Source organism: Larimichthys crocea, chromosome XIII (genome assembly GCF_000972845.2).
Source record: "Larimichthys crocea isolate SSNF chromosome XIII, L_crocea_2.0, whole genome shotgun sequence".
NCBI classification, from domain to species: Eukaryota; Metazoa; Chordata; class Actinopteri; family Sciaenidae; genus Larimichthys; species Larimichthys crocea.
Window position 1 is genome coordinate 30,977,171 of NC_040023.1, and position 22,880 is coordinate 31,000,050.

At 41.1% G+C, this 22,880-nt stretch overlaps 1 protein-coding gene across 1 annotated transcript; it reads left to right on the forward strand.

Moving 5' to 3' along the window:
• The first annotated feature begins 7,478 nt into the window (after positions 1 to 7,478).
• eva1ba (eva-1 homolog Ba (C. elegans)) lies at positions 7,479 to 20,408 on the forward strand. Its single transcript, XM_010731634.3, has 4 exons — positions 7,479 to 7,804; positions 17,241 to 17,375; positions 18,875 to 18,970; positions 19,091 to 20,408. Exons 3-4 carry the CDS (start codon positions 18,904 to 18,906, stop codon positions 19,516 to 19,518), a joined length of 495 nt encoding a protein of 164 aa, XP_010729936.1. The 5' UTR covers positions 7,479 to 7,804; positions 17,241 to 17,375; positions 18,875 to 18,903; the 3' UTR covers positions 19,519 to 20,408.
• Positions 20,409 to 22,880: the final 2,472 nt, after the last annotated feature.

A 22,880-nucleotide genomic window follows, 5' to 3' on the forward strand; every position in this document is an offset into this window, starting at 1 on the left:
AAATTGTTTATGCGTAAACCAAATTGGTACCTCTGAAAAGCCCTGCGGCACCTACACTGCAGTTCGACTTCCAATCGCAACATGCGTGGTGCTCAATGGGGTTGTGGTGCCTGGACATGAGTCAGGATGGGAGGGTAAAAAATCTTCCACGTGGGGAATTGGGGTCATTTTCACCTCCTGACCTAAGAGTATAGTCAACAAAGAAAGAATTTGTGTGTATGAAGTAATGGTGAACTCCCTGTGTGATCTAAATAATAATGTAAGACAAAACATGTCAAAGGCCAGCAGAGAAATCTGAGCTCTTGTTTTCTTTAATTCTTTTCTTTCTGTTTTTCTTGCTTGGCCAGTTGTTACACTGATAGATTTGTCACTGTGTTTCTATTTTTCTTAAAAGCCCATCTGTCCGAATGTTTGGACAGTGTCTGTTTTGCAATGCTGGAGCTAACAAAGAGCCAATGCAAGACTGGAGGCCAGGTCAAGGGTGGTGGCAGGGTTACGGATCGTAGGCTGGGGCCCAGAGAAGCTGCATATTCTGAATGTGGTAGCCAACCAGCAACATTGTCACGTTGACAGTCAACAGCTGCTTTCTCTTTCCCTCTGTATCTCTGGTGTATATATGTACCAGAAACACAAGCAAACTGGCTCCAGCTTGCTCTGGGACTGATGCCTTTATCAAACCATAATCACTACTCTTGCTGTTTTTAGTGTCAGCCTCAAGTTTGATACTGTGTAAGTGTTAGTGGCCGTGGTTATGCCTCATAATATTCTCTGCCGTTCTGTAAAAACAGCTGCAATCTTTGAAACATGGCTGGCTGCAATTTTCTTGCCTTGGCAGCTCAACTTTTCGTTTTAGTGACGTCCAATAGAGCTACTGAAATGTCATGAAACGTCAAAGTTTTGGAAAGTTCTGAATAATTTTTTTGTTCAAGTATTTTATACCATTGCTTCTAATCCTTTTCTAAGCCTTTATAAGGAGGACATACATTAGCCTGGATCACACCACACACCTCTTTCATCTCTTTTTGACATAATTGATGTTTTTAATTTATGACAGAAAAAGTACAACTAATGAAATTTAAACATCTCCAGTGCTTTTGCTCTCAAAATCTCTCAAAATGGAAGCTGGTATTTCAGTGACCGAGCATCACCAATCAAGCTTCGTAAACACAGCGCAACATTGTTCATGTTTATTTTGAGGTATATACTTAGCATATTTTACAGTTCCCTGTAAAAGTAAGCCCATCATTATGCTTCATGTGTAAACAGAAAGGGATTTTTGGTGTTGCTAGGAGTGGTGCTGCTGGCAGAAGTGGCCAGAAGTGGAAATAATTATTCATTATCTTGGATTGCAGCTGACCGATTTTCTCTTCACTGGTTGTGACTCTCTCTGTGCTCGAGGAAGACTGAGGGTGAATTAAAGTAACTGGCTGTTAATAAACCTGTTGTGTGGGACCTAATCCAAGCTTATAGAGGAATCCATTGCAGGGCTTTACCGCTATATCCTCTATATCCAGCACTTCAAGGCTGTCAAAGGAAGCTGGCCACATACTTTCCATGTCCATGCACTTGCATGCATACAAAGAGCTATTCTTAAATGTGCAAAAGAAGGCAGTTGTGTCCTTCTGTACAGTCTTTGTAATGTTGTTCAGATGTGCACAACTTCAGCAATAGAAACATTGTTTGGGTAATACGCCACTCCAGTTTAGGATCAACCTATGGGCTTGTGTAATATTTTGAAGTTGCATTTATGCTTAACAAGACTAAACAAGGATCCAGACTGAAAACAGCACTGCTCAATGGTTTGTAATGCTGGCAGACAGTATTGTGCAACAGTGGACTCTTATCCCAGCCACAACTATTTTATCTTTTGTCATGAGGTAAAAATAGAAATACAGTTTCCTGTTACAATCCGTGTGCACTAGCACATACAGTGTGCGAGTAGCCAAAGTAGAACTTTGTAGGATGATGTGGCGTTGGTTGCAGAAAAAGTTAAGTCTGGTTCAACTTTTTTTTTTTCCTTTTTTCATTTCTAGCATCTCAACTTCCATGGTTAAAAATCTTAAAAGATCTTTTCATTGATTTTCTCAAAATACAGTCCTTGATATGAATTATAAAGGTATCTGGTGAAAAGAATGAAAAGTAATCACCAGTTAGCTAAGATCACAAATCTCTGAACCAAATGGCAGTGTAATCCACCCAACAGCTACTCTGACATCTTCCTCTTAACCACAACATGTCAACCTGTTGGTGGCGCTCAAGGAAAAGTCAATAGTTGTAGTAATCATCTGGGGACCATGAATATCACTCTTTCTCATTGTTGTCTGGAGCAAAGCAAAACCAAACCAAAAATGCTTCCTGCTAGCAATGGCTGTCATGTGTCATGGTAGAAAAGGTGTACATTCCTGCATTATCAGCACCACAAGTGAATAATATACTACAGGCACACTGTCTCCTATTTTGCAAGGAATGTTCACAATTTTAAATAAATGAAACCGCAGTCTTTTTAATAGCACCTAACCTGACACCAGGATCATCATCATGATAAGCTGAGCAGGAGGAATGTGAAAGGTTCAGCTAAAGTGCTTGGATCCTCATGGCTTTTGGCAACCCACTGTCATGAACTGAGGAGAAAAAGTAGGAAGGGAGGTAGGGAGGAAGGGGAGCTTTATAACTAAAGGAGGCAGGGAGAGCCATGACGAGTTGCCACAGAGTTGAGATGTTTATGTAATCTCACCCCTGAGATTCTCGAGTTTTTTGCAATTCCTGCGTTCCTCCTCCACTCATTTAATCTCTGTCAACCCCTCTGTGTCGAGTGACACAGAGTTGGTTGGGGTGGGGGGCGAGGGTGAACACTAGGGCCTTATTCAAGCCCTCATGGTGGTCGGATCGCTGCCTGCACCGTGGACGGACTGCATCTGCGAAATCCTGGACCACTTCCTGTTCTAGGCTTCCCGCCTAATACCAAACAGACCTCTCCCTCAATGTCCTTTCTGTTGAGCACGTTGAATGGGTGTGTCGGAAGTGGGTATTAAACCCCTTTTCTTGACATGTTTCCAAAATCTACGATATTATATAATATGATATATAGTGTGACACTAAAAGTCACCAAAAGTCAACAGCAAATAAAGTAAATCCACATGATTTTTTCATGTGAAGTTCAACTGTTGACCAATAGCAAGTTTTGACAGGACAAGGAATGAGAATCGAGAACCGAACCAAACCTAAATTTCCAAATACATCGGAATGTCATGTCTCTGAGTTTATCAATTCCTTCAACTTTATGAATTCCCATCACTAGATAGGATAGAAAGCCATTGTAGCTTATTATCATATTTATTTAACCTCATCCATGGGTTGTTTAAACTGCAAAGGTTGGCAGACAGTTTCTAAGACAGGAGCCAGTGGTACAAATACATTGAAATTATTGTCTTGTTGGCAACTGAGCTAATGAACCTAAACAATTAGCAAACTTTGTAGCTCAGAAAGCCTTTTTCCAATCTTCAATAAAACTTTTTATTGAATGAAACAGTGTTCGACCGCAAGAATAAAATGTCAGGGGGAGTGCAGAAAAAAATAGAAGCTGGAGAGACATTGTGAGTGACTAGCACTAGCAATTAAGCGGTTTAACTGGCACCATATAAGCAGTCCCTACATCACCAAGCTTAAAATATTGGGATGCGTGGATGGATTTCCCAATGCCAACCTTGCTGCGTCCAGGTTTTTATACGGAATTGATTCTTCCACACCACACCACAATCTATATTTGATTCACCTCGGTAGTACTGAAACCTGAAACCTGAACAAAACTTTCTGCATGTCCACTAGACGTACGTACTTAGGTTTGGGCCAGTAGTACTGAATAAAAATGACCATGCCATTTTTTGCATTTAGTAACATCAACAACAACAAAAGAAATCTGATCTGAATACTGGATTACTTTTGGATCTGGAAATTGCACCTTAAAAATAAATATAAGAAATCTTGACAAGACACTGTTCAGACTTTAGTAGAACACTGGTTACCATGACAAAAGTTTCAAAGACATTTTCATGTATTCTGATCTGATTATGGTTACTTATTTTTTGTAATGTGATTATGTAATACCAATTACATGTTGCACCCAATTTAATTTACCCTTTAAGCTTGTTGTTGGGCTCTAGGTGTATCCAGCAATACAACAAGGATCAGTCAGTCTTGTACAGTATACAATGTGCCTGTACATTTCTATACATTATGTGTTTCTATGTGCCTACATATGCGCATGTGATTTATTATTCATGCATGTAGAGGGGGTGGAAAATCACAGCAGGAAGCAGATCAGACTTATGATCACAAAACAAGCCCCATGCACAACAGCTCTCTGCTCTGGGATCCCGTCTGTCCCATAAAGAAGCTACTGCTGGCAGATGCCTCTAGTGCACTTTTTTATGGGAGGGCACCAGGGGCCAAAGACAGACATGTGTTTTCATGCACTGGAAAGAGGGTGTGGAGGTAAAGACTTAGACTCTATCCATCCACAGGTTTGCCAGAGAAGTTTTGAAGTTTTAATGAGCAGTTTGTGAAAGCCAAAGTGTTTGTACCTTGACAAGCTTGATGATAACCTACATTAAAAAAAACGACAGAATGTTTTTCCTCCTCTCTGCTCCTGTCTTCGCTCGTGTTGCCTATGCTATTTTCTCGTCAACATTGTCACTCGATGTGCTAAAGATCTTGAGCAACATGAGTGTGTTTTTGATTTAAGAAAGAACAATGCTGATTCTCTCAGGGTGCCCTCCTTGGATATTAATTTCAGTGTGCAGTAATACACATGAGTCATCCATGGGTGGTGTTTTTTTTTTCTTCTCTCTTTCTTTCCTTCTCTGAGGTTGCACAAGGAAGACCAAGCTTTAATTATCATGTTTCCATGTCAATTATCAGATCATTGGCTTTCTTGAGAAAAAAAAAAATCACTGCTTTCCTCCAAGTGGATGTGTGTCGTGTTTGCACTTTGTGAATGTTGACTTTGTCTGAAGTGCAAACAACATACAGTACGTGTTTCTTTTCTGGATTTTCTTTGCTTTGTGATTAACCCTTACAAACCAAACTCAGCCCATTCACACAGCCTCCCTACAGTCCAACAAAGGCCCTGTGTGGCTTTTGGAAAATGAGTGGGTGAGGCGACTCCCGCGAAACGCACTGCAAATATTAATCTAGGTTATAGACGATAGTTAGCTTTTGTTTCTATGAAACCCAGGGTTGGAGCGTATCGCCTCGCTTCACCCCGGCAGCGAGCTTTGTGAACGAGTGCTATCTTGTTTAAATCTTCCCAACCCCCCCTCTTCCGTCCGCATACACACACCTTCACTGCTTGTTTCATCTTTCCCCACCTGCAGACAGACCCTCCCCAGTCATCAACCACATATCGCTCCTTGTTTCCGCCTCCGCAACAGATTATCATGATATACTTTGTATTTAGATTGAACGCCACAGTGGCATGCAGGTTTATCTGTCATGATCCAGGAAAAGTCTGCCCTGTAATTAGGCCGTTCTGGTTTCTCTTTAAGCCTCATTTTCACCTGCTCTTTATCTTGCTTGCATTTTCCTCTTTCTTATTTTCTTCCTTCCTCTGTCTCTCTAAATTCCCTCTACTACGAACTTATCCACCCTCCTCAGACCGATCCAGTGCTGGAGTATAAATCAGCCTCAGGGACAGGTGGACATCTGCCAGCCATGAGGGGATCCAGGGAGGAATGTGATCACTGATGCAGCTCAGAGAAACATTTAAATCCTGGCACTAAAGTGACTCAACCTTCCCCAAAACCCTTACTCCAGCCCCTACACCTCCTCTTCATTGATTGAGTTGACAGTAAGAGATACTGGAGAGGTGCCTTCTGCTTTCCTTTTTGTTTTGTTTGTATCCAGGATATTCTTTTTTTTGTTTTTTTATGTGGAGAGAAGGGAAAAGCATAAATTTAAGAAAGAGGCAGTGGGAGGATATTTCATTTGGAATGATGAGCCCTGAAAGTACGCAATGCTATCTCAACTGAAGTGAGTCGTTCATAAGATTTTGTAGCCGCGCATATGCAGGCTACTCAGGTTAATGAGTGAAATATGTGGGATAGAGACTGAGATGTTCTTTCAGGCCCCAGCAGGGTGTAGCACAATAACAACCCTGCTCTGACATTGACCCTTTGGAAGAATAAAACGAACCCTTGATTTCACTGCTCTCAGCTTTTCTTTCCTAGTTTCCCATGAAGAGTTGGGGTAACGCTAATGAAGAATGTCACTCTGCCCTCCCGAGCGTATGTCTTTAATAAAAAATCTGGTCAAGACGGAGCTTGGTGGCCACAAAGACTTACAGCTGAGCCCACTAAGATGCTATGGCTCTTATAGTCGAGGAAATGTTGGTATCCGAAGCTGGTTGTTTAGAGTGAGCGCTGAGAACTCAAATGTATGTGACATATAAAACAACGATTTTGCCGGTGCTGCCTTAGCTGTGTGGACGATCATTGATGTAATCTACCAGAAGAGTTTTTTTTTTTTTTTCATGTTGCCTGCAGCTGTTAGCAATTAGTATGTCAACTCCTTTAGCATGGGAGTTGACATATTATTGTGATTACATGTTTACCATGTTGTGAGTGAGGCTGCTTTCACCAAAGCCATATAGCCTTCTCATTATAGCTGCACACTGGAGTTCATAGGAGGAACGTGACTCCAGTAATAAGTTGCAAATGCTCTTAATATTTCTGTACTGATGTGCAAAATATAAAGCTTGCATAAAACTTTGGAGATTCTTTGTATCATAAGCATAACGGCAACGTACTGTGACAAATACACGAGTACGTTTACAACTTCAGACACCGCGGGGAAGCTTTTATGAGACTTTCTGTCTCATTGTAGTTCGTATTGCACCCTTAGAGAATGGATATCCACCGTGGAGAGTAAGGCATCATGAATAATATCATATCAGGATAAGGTCATGAGTTATATGAGATCGATAATATTCTCACATCCGGCCCAGAGGGCTACAGCAAACGTTTAACCTGAGCTGTTTTCTAGTGAAGCTGCTTGTGCTATCTTCATATTCAGCATGATGATGTGACAGGTGGTATTCATTTTTTCTCCACAAGAAAGTAAAAACAAAAAGCATATTTCCAAGTTATTAGATTTATAAAGCAACACCAGTTATACATGCACACTATTCTTTCTTTGTTGTTGTATTTTTTACTTTTTTTTTTTCTGTCAGGCTGGACCGTGCATGGAAAAACTTGAGCTAATTTGCCTGCAGTCGCTTTCTGCTTGTTTCCTTAACAACAGAGGGCAACCCCCCCATCACACCCCACTACACACACACACTAGACACACACACACACACACAAAACCACTGTTTTCCTCCCTCCCCTCTTCCCCGAGCTTGCCCTTTTTAGGCTGTTCCTTTTTTTTTTTTTTTTTTTTTCCATCTGAATAGGGGGATAGTATGACAGCTTTTCCTGCTTCTTGTGGATTGGAGCCGGGAGAGAGAAAACTCTGTTACTCACTCCGTCTCCAACTTTGAGAGGAAGTTACCACCTCTTCCCTCAGACTCTGTACACACACTCTCAGGGCAGACACACACACATACACACACACACACACACACACGCTCTCTCTCTCTCTCTTCAGGACTTGACCACAGCAGCAACAGGGAATCAACTGAAACAGTCAGGACTGCTTGTAATGCTGCGTTTCTTTTTTTCAAAATTTGGAGGGAAAGTCGGATGAAATTTGCAATTTTTGCCTGAAGCTTTCTCTGAAGGACTGAACCGTTTCTGATCATCACAGACCGGTGAGTTTGACATTTTGTTTCAGTGGATGCAGAGTAGCCTACCACAGAAACCCCAAGTGAACCACAGCTCTTCTGTTACTGAACTTTTACAGTGGATGAAGCTTTCCCTGTAGCTGAGAGTGTCTCTGCATCTCATGTGAACTAAAATCTTAGTTTGGCAGGATTGTTTAGAGGTGAGTGTGTTTGGGAAAACTTCCATGTGCTGTAAAGTTTCCATCACAACAGCTCTAGTAAGTTTTTATTTGACAGGAACAGATGAGTTCCTTGTGTGATGTGAAATGTTTTGTGCATGCTTTTTTTTTGGGACAATAATAGTATCTTATTACAGTATAGCACTGTGTTTTTGTCATTATCCGTCCTGGAGTAAGCTCGGTGTCATGTTTTCAGCATGTATCCAGTGAACCGCTGTCAAAGAGGAGCTGATGCAGCACTTACAGCTGAGACAGGGCAGGAGAGCAGTATGGCTTTTCCTGTGCAGCTGGCTTTATTATTGGCTAACCTTGTGGTGATTAATTAGTTGTCACCTTGTTACAATCAAAGCAAACATCCTGTCACTTTTTGTATTTTTTATTTTTTTTTGTGAGGCCACAAAGAGCAGACGTTATAGAATCAGACACGTGAGGGATCTTAAAATATGCGGCATGAAAAGTGTACATATGGTGCATATGGCTCTGTTTTTATATGAGCTCATAGAAACATTCATGTGTAACAGCAGTTAACCATATGCTTCAGCTCCTAAAGCTCTCGCTCTGTCCTCTGGACGTTTGTGGTCAACACCTCTTATCAGCGAGAAAGGAGGTGATGGGTGGAAGCTGGATAGGGCTGGGTTGCTCCCAGGGGTCTCCTTTAATTTACACACTATCTGAGTAGGCTGGCAGCACTTTAACTGTGCCTCCTCCAGTCAATCAGATAACCTTCCATAGGATTAGTGTGAATGCTTAGTTAAGTAACCCCTTCAAGGATGGCTGGAAAAGAGTTGACTTCTGTATGACCTCTCGGAGCCATTCATGCCAGCAGACTTTCCTTTTCCCCAAACCCCACTGACTCACATATCAGTCTGTCTGTCCTTATCTGTCCTGAGGATGGTTGTTAACTTACTCTGTTTACCCAGAGGTGAGAGGTCAGACTCCGACTTGAACTCCCCTGTCTAAACTCCCAGAGTACCAATCTGTTTGCAGGAGATACAGAAAGTTTCAGCCTACACAAAGCAGAGACAAGTCGAGAGAAAGAGCCCAACAGAGACAGCTTTATACAACGACAAGGGATAAACACAACCCCTTGTAAGGAAACAAGAGTAAAAATGTGCTGTTCGTGAGTGTTTTTAATGTTTACCGAACTAGAAATATCTCTTTAAACCAGAAGCAAGCAACTCCACAGACATTTAAATTTGGCTTATTTATATGGCAGACTTTCAAATTTGCTTTTTTCTACAGCTACAAAAATGCATTGTTATCACAAAATATTCCCAATGGACGCTTTTCCAGTTACATGTATATAGCAGCTCGTCTAATATTCCCAGTTTCTCATTTAGAGGAGGCCTGAAGTAGATTACTTTTCTATTAAAAAATTGATTATCTTGGACTGTTGACCACTGTAATAACAATAAGATGATTTGCAAGATCAGCCATTTAGATCTTACATACAGCATAATGTGTCTCTTATGACCCAGTATTACTTGGACATGCAGAAAACTCTGCATCAACAGTTCTCTGTATTGTAGCATTGTGCAAAAACTCTTCCAGGCTGGCTAAACGTGGCATCAACCACTGACCATTTACATTGCCCAACCCCAGCAATCTGTGCTTTGTTCATTTTTACCTAAATCATACTGACCTTAACTGATCTTTTATTGGCCTCTACTGCTGACCAAAGCCGATGATATCAACACATGGTGAGCATTTAATGTATGAAATGCTGTGGTGATAGATTTCATGGCACGTCTTTATGACATGGAGCTGTTAGTGATCAGCTGATCTCTTTGAAGCACCCATAACAGAGTGGTCCATTCAAACACATGGCTCTTTAGATCTTTAGCTGCTGCCACTAACTATTCATTTAACCTTAAAACAGATACTATGCTACTCTCTACACTTACTTATCTTGGTTTTTCTTTGGAACAAAGTGTCTTAAAATAGCATAAAGTTTACTCACTGCACGTTAACAGTGGTTCATTTGATGTGGTCCTGCTCATAAACTCATTGTCAAAATATGAATGAATATGAAAATATGAATGACAATAATTTATGTCTTGCTTACCGCAACTCTAATCTCACTAACGATGAGTAGCCAAGAGGCTATTTCAGAGTAATCGAGAAGAGGGAGTTTGATGAATGATGTGTCTCCGAAATTGCGTTTAGCAAAGCTCCGCATCAACCGCTGATGTCTTACAGGTCTCAGGGCTGATTGCTTTCTAGTAGGAGCTTCCAGTGGTCAAGACACTCCCCTGTTTAGGCTCTGGCAGATGTTTGACATGCTAAGTCAAGAGGGTTTAGATAAGTTTATACTACTATCTTGGATACACTCACACATACAGAGGAGGGGGGAGGCACATAGGAACCAGAACACGCATGAAAATGCACTTGAACGTGCACTGGAGTCGTGGCCTTTTGTTGAAAACTGTATGTGAATATTTGATTGGGACAAGATGCTACAGGGTACAACCCCGTGTTTTTTTGGTATGTTTGTTGTTTAAAACAATATTTGCCAAAGAGAGTTGAGCCAAGAGTTACTTAGTCACAGTCGGGAGGGAGTATTAAATATAAAATTGAATAACAAAAAAAACATTTGTAGGATTTCCTAGAAGATCAGAATCAATGACAAAACAGATCCTTTTTTTGCTAGACCGTCCTCTCCAACGCTCCAACCCCACAAGCCAGCAACCGCACGTGACGTTTCATTCCTTAGCCACAAAACCAAATGACAAAACATGACATGACAAAGCATTAACTTTACCTCTACATAAGTTTCCTGTGATGAAGAACTTAGTGGACTTTTCCATTCTGAAGTCTGTACTTACCCATCTTTATAGTAAAACTACAAATCAGGCGGCACCATGCCAGATGGCAATACTGTTGATCTTTCTGTGTTTTATTATTGGTCGCTAATAGAGATCAGTAAAAGTCATATAGGCTTCTCAAATAGAGGCTTCTTAAATAGTCCTACTACTACTACGCAAACACAGTTTCTGTCACAACAACAATGCTGAACCTCCTAAATCTCATGTCCAAACATGTTCATGAGCACTACAGAGTAAATGCTATAGACCCAATCATATAAAGGGCAAACACGTGTTTTGTGTCACAGACTAATCCGTAGGGTCCATGTAATTGATGCAGTATGTGGTGTTGGCGTGCTGCTGGATGGTGGCCCAGATCGATGAAAAGGGTGAGATCATGGCTCTATTTTTGGAGCTCTGAGTTTAGGATAATCTAAAGCTCTGCTGCGCTTTAGAGAATCATAGAGGAATGTTTCATAGGAATCAATTTCAACATTCATGAACATTCACAGACAGCCAGAAACTGTCAACACACAGACACAAATTGTACACACAGAAATGAACACTGTCAGCAAACACACACACACACAGCTGTAGTTCTAATGTGGCTTCCTACTGCCATGAGCGCTGCTTGATTTGCTTGATTGGTCCCATGATAACGGCAGTATGAAGATGGTACGTAGGATACCTCCTCTTGATTTACATAGTAAAGCAGTCTGACTTTGCCTCACATAAGGAACACATCTGGGTGCTATTAACCACTTGCCCTAACCCTCAGCTCAGTCCCATATCTACATTACCCTCCCATTACCTGCCATAGCCCACAAAATAGCCTCTTCATGGGACAAGCAGTGCACTGTGGTTCACTTTTTATGACACAAGGATACACAGGGATTCATTGGGGCAAGGGTTGCAGTTACTCTGAGCCAAGCTGGCGTCACATTGGCACACTGAGTCATGTTGAATTTACATCCTTACCCATGCTGAAAAGTGTAGTGTCTTAAGTCAAATAACTGGCTCGACCATGCTGACTTTGGTTACGCTCTGTGTTTACTCCTGGAAAAGTTTTTGTCCTTGAAAGCAAAGCTGTTGTTCATTGAGTGTAAGTCAAATAAAGTACATGCCTAAAGCCAAATACATCAACACATGAAAAAATAACAAAGCTTTCTTTCAGCTCTATATCAAACATTAAAGCATATTCAAGAACTCTGGATAAGATCGACTCGTCTAATGGAACAAAAATGTCAAAGTCTGAATGTTGCATAAACAAAACAGGTTTAAAATCTAAATTTATTTTCAGCTAAGACCCACTCAAGAGGAAACTCAATAAAAGTTGGGCATGTTAGAACTATGCATTCATTGGCGCGGTTTGTCTGTGCAGCTGGCGGCACATTGTAGTTCAGACTACGGTCAAATTTGATTTAAAATGTTTTTGATTGTCTGTTTTTACCTACAGACATGTTAAACCCAACCGGTTTTTCACATCATTTTAGTGCCATAATTATATGTAACTGCTTATCCTCATCAGGGTCACTGTGGGAGATTATCCCAGCTGACTTTGGGCAAGAGGTGGGGTATACCCTGGACAAGTCTCTAGCTTATCGTAGGGCACATAGAGACAAACAACCAGTCACACTCACATTCACACTTTTAGGGTCCCCAGTTGAGGTTTGAACCAGGAACCTGGCAACAGTGCCTTACTACTGCACCAACGTGCCATTTTAATGCCATAGTCTCCTAAACTAAAGGCCAGTATGTCTCTGTAACACATTTCTGGGCAATCCTAAAATGATGAAAAGCTTCTTTTGGGTGTTGACAAACTCACAGACATCTTGCTTGCTTGTTCTATGCTTGTCTTCATTAGCAGAAGTCCCAGAGTTTCTTGACAAGTGTACAAACTCAATTCACATCCATCTTAACAACCAAGCCACCAAGTCACTCCAAACAAATATTACAGTGACACAGCTGCTATCTACATACTGATGCAATATATTATTTTCTGTGGCCTGTTTAACTCTACAAGTACTTTACAGTCTCTCTCTGGCATGTAGATGCCTTAACTAAAATGAGACACCTTTGACTTGACTCTTTGGTGTCCAAGGACCTATCAAACCTTGTTCTGGCCTTTACTTTCAAAAACCCATATGTGTTTTAGTTCATCATACATAGAGTGACATACTATAGCTGTCTCACTGACCCAACACATAAGCCAACTGTTTAAGTATTTGCAAACACGCTCTGATCCGGGTCTGTTCGAGGTCAACTTCACCTGGTGCTCCATGTCTGATGTCCTGATGGCAACCACATGCCTGTCCTGTTTCCAAATGCAACAGTTTTCCTCTCAGTCAGATACTCTGGCAGGCCTTGACAAGGGGGAAGCAGCACTAAGAGTTTGCACAGCTTGAAACCCAAGATCTTCATGTCCAGAGGCACTGGGAAGAAATGCACATTAGTTTCTCCAGAAATGTCCTTTGCAACCTTGCTGGATGTGAAGAAATCTTGTGGCTTCCACAAGAAATTACCTTCACCCTGTAGACCTTCATGAATGCTTTCACAGACACTGTGAACAGAGATGTTGGTTTGGACAGTGTTTCTGTTTACCGCATGGAGAGCGATCGCCTGAACCTCTGCTGTTTTGGGGAGAGTTCCTTTATGTTTTAGTACTTGAAGACGGTTCCCTGGCTTGATTACAGGTGCGTGATAAATTGCTTGTAGAGACATCCAGCAGACACTTTGTGATACAGTTTCAGGTTCTTTGGCAGTTTGAAGGTCGCTGCTAACTTTTCATCGACTACTGAAAGAATTCCTTCATGTGCGAGAGAATAACTGAGCCAAGACCAAGCTTTGATTCAGTATATTTATTTAAGGGAAACACGCAAGGTTTCAGAATGTGCTCCCCAAGCTGAAAATAGTGAATAAATTACCCAGATTGGTTTGTTTGATGCTGTGCATCATTAAGACCAGACATTTCTTTTTTTTTCAGTAGCAGCCACAGAATCAAAGCAGAAACTTTTAATGAACATAATCAAAAGTAAAAATACTATGTAAGATCCCTCACCACCGAACGCTTGTGTGGACTTAAGTTTAAAAGCAATGAAATGTGATTAAATTTAAATCTGGCAATTTTCAGTGTGTGAAGCTTTGTCCCAGTCAAACCACAGAAAGACCATCCATTGTGCCAGGAATTGTTGCGGCTGCACAGAAATTTGAGGTATTAAAATATTTCTTTCCCTCTGCGGTTCGGCGTGTGTCATTACAATGAGTAAATAACACAGTCTTGCTCCCTTGTGTAATCTGACCTTTTCATCTTCTGTGTTTAAATCAAATGTGGTTTGACTCCCTGCATAAATTCCACCAAGGGGTTATGACTTTGACATGATTTCTTCATTGTGGAAGAGGAGTATTGTGGTTGGATGGCTTATGAAACAAGTATTACTGTTTAAGTATCTAGGGAAAAGTGCTTCTATTTTGTGACAACTTTTGCTCTGGAGGTCTGTCCCTGTTAGAAAGCAGCTGATGTATCGCATAGTTGACATCCGTGTACACTAGACCGCTCAGTCATTCTCTCTTAACATTCTTATCTTAGACAATGAAAATGATGCTGGAGGAAGGCTTTGACCTGTTGTCCCTACGGAAAGGGACAAACCTTGTGGGAAGGAAGGGCCATTGTAGTTATCTCCAAGTAGATGACAACAAAAATATAACACTACATGATAGTTTGGAGTTTTTCTTCCACTCTGCTCCTCCATCCAAACCAAAGCAAACAATGCTCAGTCAGAAATAATATTTGACCTCTTCTCAGGGAACAACACAACACCATACTGTGTTTATGCTGGCTTCAGTCTGAGCACATTTTCTGCTGTGACCTTACACAAATAACTCATCGCTGATGGACAGATTTTGGGATGAATTAGCTAGTTAGTTCTAACCTTTATCACTTATTACTGGGATTATGTTTTGTTTTGATGTAATATAAGATAAGACATATGTTTCCCACACTGTTAAATCCAGATCAGGATGGATTAAGTGATTATTTAATAGACAGCATCGTGCAAAGAACTCAGGAAGGGGATGCCTGAGTGTTTGACCTCAGGATATGGGGCCAGGAAAGAGCAAATGATAAGCAAGCCGGGACAGAAAATAGGACTAAACATTAACGTCATAGGCGCTCAGACATAGCACACAGACACGTGCTTTCTCAGGTTTGGCTAGATGATTGGAACATTACATGTTTTCTTTTGTTTTTTGCATTCAGCTCTTGATAAATGATTACTATTTGTAACTAAATAATAAAAGTGAGATGAAGGCTTGTATTAAAAGCCATAAATGCCCATTCCTAACACTGAAATTATTTTCTATAACTGAGATTCGATGCAATTTTGCACCACAATAACACCATATGGTGTCCTGATTCTTGAGATATTCTCACTTCTATGGCAGAACAGTTGGTGTGAATGCTCCCACCAGTCGGCAGTACCCAAAAATTACAGTTTAGGGTGTGAGAAGCGCTTGTTTGTTTGTTTGCTTGATTAATTTTTTTGCAAAGTGCATAGCTATCTAAAGTGATAAAATTACTAAATATTGTTATGAGTTTGGTTTGTTATGTTTCTGAGTCAAGCCGGCATCGTTATTATCATTATTTGATTACGTCAGGAGCCATGACTGTTGTTTTCATTCATAATATTTACCAGGCAGTTTCTAATGCCTCTTAAGCTGATTAAAGCATGATGGGACAAAATGATACATGAAATCACTAATACACAACTCCTTTGGTCTCATTTTCAAGGCTGTAGGGTACTGCAACATCTGCAGTAGAAAAGCAAATTGGGTCACTTGGAGAAAATGACTGAAAGTTGAGTCATGGGGTAGTACGTATGGGGAGGAGAATGTCTGTTAATAATTTCCTGTCTTAGGGTAAAACAAAAACACAACAAAACAACAGAGCAGGATAATTAGTATTTAGACTTTAAACAGGTCTCCAGTTGTTAATAACCACCAGTTAAAAGATGCCTGAGTCCTGATGAAGCCTGGGTTTGCTGCATTCCAGTGTGAGAAGAGGCCAGTTACTGTACTGTAGGTGTCCAATCATTAACTTTGACCTTGGCTTGAAGAGCGGCTGCAGTCATTCGAGCTGTCCGCTTTATTACCCTTGAGACAAAAACTAAATATCTCATTGTAAGCCCATGTTCTTCAACTCTGCTTGGATAATGATGAATGGATTCCATTAGCAGGGAGGGATTAGACTCTGCGGGAGGGAGGAGATGAACTTGTTCATAATTGAAAAGAAAGGAAGGAAGCAGCGCATAGGTCCATCCCTATGGTGCACTGCAGAAACAAAAGACCCATCGTCTTGCTCCCGTGGGGACCGTGGGGGTGGCCTGGAAAGCATGTTGCTATAGTGACTGCTCTGTCGCTTAGCCCCCGAGTGCTGTCTCAGTCAGGCGCTCTGTAGTGTACATAGGATCTGCCAAGAGTCAGCGAGATCAAAATCTGCCCTGGATAGCACAGAGGCTCTGCTAAACCAACTGCAGCTGGCAGAAGAGCTTTTTCCTACACAGGGCTACAAGTTAGAAAACTTAACAGCACAGCATTTTTTCCACAGCCCTCCATCTCCCACCTGGCATGTAAAGAACAGACCCCCAGCAAGTTATAGGGCTTTTACTGAGTAAAGGAAAGTGATTCAGAGAATTTAATGGGACTTTTAGAAAGATCGTCTTGGTTTGAGTAAGGAAAATTTCATATTTTGTCAAGTTTTTCAACGTTTTCTTTTCCCTGTTTTGCCTTCTTCCTGTTTCAGAATCTATAATAATATATAATTATATATATATAATATTTGCTGCTACTGTATTTTTCATATTTTCAAAAGAGGACATATTGAAATAGCTTCTAAGTCAGCTTTGTGAGGATTTGCGCTGTTAAATTATGTAATGTGCTAAAGAATGTAGCACATCACAGCCAATACAAATATGTTTTCAAAAAGTTCGCTAGGACCCATCATGCTGTCAAGTCCGCATTTGTAACCATTGGTATAAACTATTATTATAAGCTATAATTCCTGCCCACACACACAGTGAACTAATACAGTTATAAACACATCATCAGTCAGCACTAAAACTTCATGGCCCCTACTGTTTTTAGTGTATAAGGTATATGCTGTATCTTCTGGTTTCTTGTTTTTATTGTTTTCTTTTCCACACTACAATATATAGCCTGGACATTCCCGTGTTTTTGCTGTCTCTCTGCATTTAACCCGTGTGAGCACAAGACAGCACAGTTGAAACCACTAAAAAAAACTGAAAAGCTTGCCTGTAGTCTCTTGCTAGACCGTGTATCCTGCAACAGGACTGTCGTTTGCATTGCAGACACCTCAGTGAGTTTGGATCTAATGTAACTTGACATCTGTATGTGTGTGTGTGTGTGTGTTTGCTCTTGTCTGTTTAGCCAGAGGACCAAAGATCACAGGCCCTGATCCAACAGCAAGGGAGAGAAAGAGAGAGGAGCGTGAATCCATTCTCCAAATTCTCATTTCACTATGAGCTGGGACTGAGGCGTGCTCCAAAGTTTTTTTCCAAAGTGGTAAGTTTTATACTTTATCTGTACTCCTCTTTGTGTTTAATTGTGCTTTTACAGCAGAATGTTAGCTGTGTTTTAAAATGTATTAGTGGGCCGCGTCACATATGGTTTTCACGTGTGTGGTTTAATGCTTTCATTTTACTGAAAGCTGTATCGACAAATAAGCACAAATGCTACATAAATCACTGAGGCATTCACATCATGATAAAAATCAAGGTCTGAGATTATCAGTGGGTACAATTTAGAGGTAAATGCAAACACAAACATGTGGTTTGTGCAATTTTGAGGACATCCATATGATCCACGTGTAGGCACAGTCACATGTGGTTCGACTTAGGGAGCAGTGCACACAGGTTACAGAGTGTGGGCGGTTTCAGAGTTCGTCATCATTTCACATGAACAGAATGTTTTTTTCCACAGCCAGCCACAACACAAAGCACATGTTAAAAAGGATTGGCGCTAACTTTAGTTGGAAAGATTAAAAGGCTCCTCCTTTTTATTTTGAACCGGTCTCTCCTCTGTTGCCATCAACACTCTAATGTGTCTCATGGTGCAACACCATGATGTCATAAAAGCCAAGGGAGGTGGAAAGTGTTCACAAACTGGAGGAGAAAAGCCAGAGTCAGCAGGAAAGGGCAACAGGGTGGAGGAGGAGGGGAGCTGGGCAAGGTTAGCAGAGGAAATGCGAAAAGACCCAGCAGCACAACACGACCCTGGTTTGATATTCCATACAGACAGATCCAATATTTTTTTTAGATGAGAAACAGGCTGGTTTCTCCCGAAAACAAAAGCTACTGAGTGAGGAGGTAGCATGAAGGTAACACAGAGGGCTGGATATAGATAATTGCTGAAAACAAAAAACAGACTGCAAACGGGACATGAACTCTTCTTGAATCTCATCTGGTGTGTGGCTCCAAAGATTTTACTTTGAGAAAGACTTCCTTGGTTGTGTTATGAGTCACCGCTGCAAGCAGGAATAGTTAAAAACACAATAGAGCACCTCAGACTAGCAGGAAACAAGGAGGACAGACAGTTTAAATGTCAGGGACACAGTGTACAAACAATATAAATAAGTCAACAACACAGTGGCCTTTTAGTCTGAGCTTCACAAACTGATCTGAGAGTCCCATCAGACAGGAAGCGTCCTTTGTGGCTACTTGGAAAATTGACTCTTGACCCTCTTTTATAGAGGGCCGTCATGGTTCAGAGAGTATGGCAGAGGCAGAGTGCCATGTGCCAAATGCATTATGATGATCCCAGTTGAAGGCAGTACTTTAGGAGGACACAGAGGAGCTTTTGTTTGACACTTGAAGGCCTCATCCCACCCACCCGAAGGCGTATGAAAAAGTACCGTGGTCAGTGGGTTTGACATCCAGGCGCCGCATAGAACTTGACACTGGAGGAAGGCTTCTTTGGAAAGACTTGTAGCACCTGGAAGAGAGTTAATATGGTGTCTAGTTGCATTAAGACAGATCCAATATGGTATATCATATGTTTTTCAGGTGTAAAGAAAGCAAAGTCAAAGATCAACATGGATGTAAAGAAAAAAGAAATGGACCTCCTGAGTAACAGCATAGCCGCGTATGCACACATCAAAGGTAAGTCACACCTCAGCCCAACAGAATGCCTTCTGTACATCGGCCTGTTTTATTGATCTCTATCCAAAATATCAAATAGCAGCATTTTACTCTATCTGATCGTTTCTGTCCTTTCCACAGCAAACCCTGAGAGCTTTGGCCTTTACTTTGTGCTTGGAGTGTGCTTCGGCCTGGTGCTGACGCTGTGCCTCCTGGTCATCCGCATCTCCTGCAAGCCGCGGACCAACGTCGCCCCTTCCACGCCTGAGAAAAAACACTTAAAGGACATCAGTGAGGAGGAGGAGGAGGAGAGCGAGGATGACGAAGACGAAGATGTGGAAGATGTAGAAGCACCTGTGGTTTTGCCCAGCACAGAAATCCCTGTCGGTAATCACACCAGCCAATCAGATGGGACACTGAGTGTGAACGTATTCACTTCAGCTGAGGAGCTGGAGCGGGCACAGCGACTGGAGGAGAGGGAACGTATCATACGTGAGATCTGGAGGAATGGTCAGCCTGATATCCTGGGATCAGGAACAGGGACTATTGGAAGAGTGCATTACTACTAAGAAACACAAGGCTTTAAGGGAAACACTGTGAGACCTTTGGGTGGGCCCGATGTCCCTATAGCCTGTGAGACTTGAAAGCCTGTGCTTGATACAATGCTGGCAACAGGACAACAGTGATGTGACGCATTGATACGCCAATACTTGGCTTTGACTGAGCTGAACTATGTGATATTGCACTTCGTATGTACCTATTTTTTTTTCAACTGACTACATGAAATTAAACCAAGAAGTCTCTTGAAGGCTGATTAATCAATATGGAAAGAATGCAGTATGAATGTGGGAGCTGATGGACACTTGAAGTAATCAGTCCATTCAAATGTATGGCGCTTAATGACTAAAATGCACACAACAACTAGGTTAATGTATGTAATAAGTGAAAAATGAAAGCATATGTAAGAACAATGTATGTACTGTATGTTGCAGTGAAGATTATTTGTTCCTCCTCTGGAGTTTGTGGGAAAAACTAAAAGAAAAACAGCTCTTGAAATTTCTCAGAGACAACACTGAGTACTGTTAGAGGAAATGACATTGTTTGAACAAGCACAACCAGTATGGGGAGTGGGGGGGTCACATTACACATGCAGTATAATGTAAAGATGATTAAAATTGGAGTCTTTAATTTATGAGTACATTGAAATTGCGTCTGTGTTTTTCACCAAAGGAAATTACAGAATTTAAGTTTGTTTTTCTACTGCTCAGATGTCAGATAAATATACATCCATTCTCTCTGTGTTACCTATAGGCCATGGATTTATAATTATGATGAAGACAGAGCGTGAATTTGCTAGTAAGACTAATGGAAAGGTCATTCTTCAGTTGTCATTTCTGCGCAATGTGTTTTAAAAGGTTATAAATAGAGTTTCTAATAAAACTGTCTGGAAAAACAAAAGGCTCTGGTGGAGTCATATCCAGCATTGTAAAAGGAAGATGTTCTGATAACAAAAAGAGAATATGATAACTCAAAATGAAACTCATTTCCTGTCCTGTTTAACCCTCGCCTCACCAACAATAGCACAGGAGGAAATATGTGTCTAAGTGTGGAATTTTGTGTTTTCTTTTTTTTTTTTTTTTGCTCAGGACCCCAATATATCTGTAAAAAAAATAAATAAAAATAAAACACTTTTTTAAAAATTAAAAACAAACTGCTTAACAAAAATTGGAATTTCAGAATAAAGCACCTGTGGGATGTGACGTATAGCCAGGTGTTTCGGCTTAACGACCGACCCTGTTAATTAGCGACCGTTCGGGTACTTCAGGTAGACAAGTCGGTACCGCCTGTAACGTAAATCAAGCGCACCCTTTGTGGAAAGGCGGTCCATTTAAACTAAACACCTGCTCACTCGTTTACCTGTCCTGCTGCTCCTCTTCGAGTATTCCCTAAATTATTTCCGCCTGTTTTAAGGCGGAATGTTATGTTTTTAAGGACAGTTTTTATGGATAAAAAATGCGTATTTCAGTCGTTCACGCTCGCTGCTGCCGCCATTTGTTGCTCATCTCTCTCCACACACACTAATTCAACCTGGAAGTTTTCTTCACCTGAGTGACAACACGGGACCACAGCACCTCCTGCTTCCTCTCACTAAGATAAGTACAACCTGCTGACTGTTTTGAAGGATGTTTTTTTTTGCTTTGTTGTTGTTGTTGTTGTTGTTGTTGTTTATGTGCTTGGCAGTGTTTTTAGGTTTCTAGCATTGTAAGGATGGTCTTCTAGTCAACCCACATCTACTAGATAGACTAACACAGGCGTTCCTGGTTCCCAGAGGATGTACCCTAATGACTCTAGCACCCAGACTTTTTATTTAGCTCCACCAATGGGTTTTGGCTCTGAGGTGAAATGTTTTGACAGTTATGGGATGAATTTCCTTTCAAATTTGGTCCAGATATTCATGCTCCACACAGGACGAATTGCAGTAACTTTAGTGATAGCTGACTTGAAATAGATTTCTTTGGTCCTACTTTGTTATACTAATACTGGCAGAACTAATGACAGTCTCATCAGCCCCAGCTGTACTTTGAATTTAGTGCAAAATAGCAAAAGTTACCAAATCAGTTAAAAAGATAATAACAACATTTAAGTACGAAATGTGGAGTTGCAAGCATGCCTATAAACTTAAAGCCTTGTCTCTCTTTTGACCCTGCTGTCTTTTTAAAATGTCTTCCAGTTAAATGTCTGATCATTTCTGCTCTAATACTGTTGATATTTGTCTGCTGGCTGAATTTGCTCTTATGCTGTTCAAACTGTGTATGCATGCTGCTCATTTCTTCTCTTGTGATACTGAAATGTGTTGGTTTCTGCTCTTGTGCTTTTCATATTATATTTTTGCTCTTATGCTGTTAAAAATGCAGTATTTGCATCGGGTTGAATGACCAGAGTTCATTTATGGCATGAACATTATGATGCTCTGATATTTTTTTAGGGGCTAAATTTGTTTTGTGGCATATTTCCTCCCATGCTGACATTGTTTTGTGGGTGGCACATAGTCATTTTCACATCATATTTTGGCTTTGTTAGAGAAATATTTCAACTGGGTGATGGTAATCTGCTGCTATTCACCACTACAGAACATTTCCATACTATATTCCCTGATTTGAGGTGCTTTGTTTAGGAATGGCCACAAAAGAACCAGCCGTGGCCAAGGCAAAGAAGGTGCTCACTGTTCCCTTCATTGTCTGCGGTACCCTGCAGAGGAATGGCCCACACATAGTAGATTCCACATAATAGCTGATGTCAGGCTCTGTATCTGATGTGGTTTTGTGGCGCGGCGTATTAACGTCACTCCCAAAACCTTGGTGTAATGACTTTGGTGCATGCTCGTAGGGAGTGAGGAAGTTGGACCTCAGATGGCCAATATCAACTCTGCCTTCGCATAATAAATCTGTTCCACGTGAGTTGACTGACTGAAATATTGTTTAGCTTCCAATAATGACTTACAGAACACTGATGAATTGCACACACTGGGCGAATGTTTGTACTGGACATTATCACAAGTCAGTCTTTTAGTGGTTTGGTGATTTCCAAGTTATGTATGAATTATGATTTCTTGGCATGTCAATAAAGCCATACGAAAGGGAAAATATACTAAATAATCAACCGTGTATGGCATGTGTCCACATTCTTTCTGTTGGCCAACATGAAGCCAGAAACTTAAGCCCGTGCTATGAGGCTGGTGTAGCGTTGCATGGAGGAAGCTCTTGGTTGAAGATGGAGACGAGCCAAGTACTTCCGCTAGAGTCGTCCTCCAAACTGCGCTGGAGGATCAGACAGGCTTCAGATTTGCGTTGGGGCTGGTTCTGTTTTTAGATAGAGCCCACATTCAAGTCTTCTGTTTTGATGTCTTGGAAAAGCCTCTCATGTGGTCACT

Bases quoted from the DNA above. Each gene is read 5' to 3' on its own strand.
- eva1ba (XM_010731634.3), top strand. From the start codon at position 18,904: ATGGATGTAAAGAAAAAAGAAATGGACCTCCTGAGTAACAGCATAGCC. The intron at 18,971-19,090 runs GTAAGTCACACC...TCCTTTCCACAG, and splicing joins CGCGTATGCACACATCAAAG to CAAACCCTGAGAGCTTTGGC.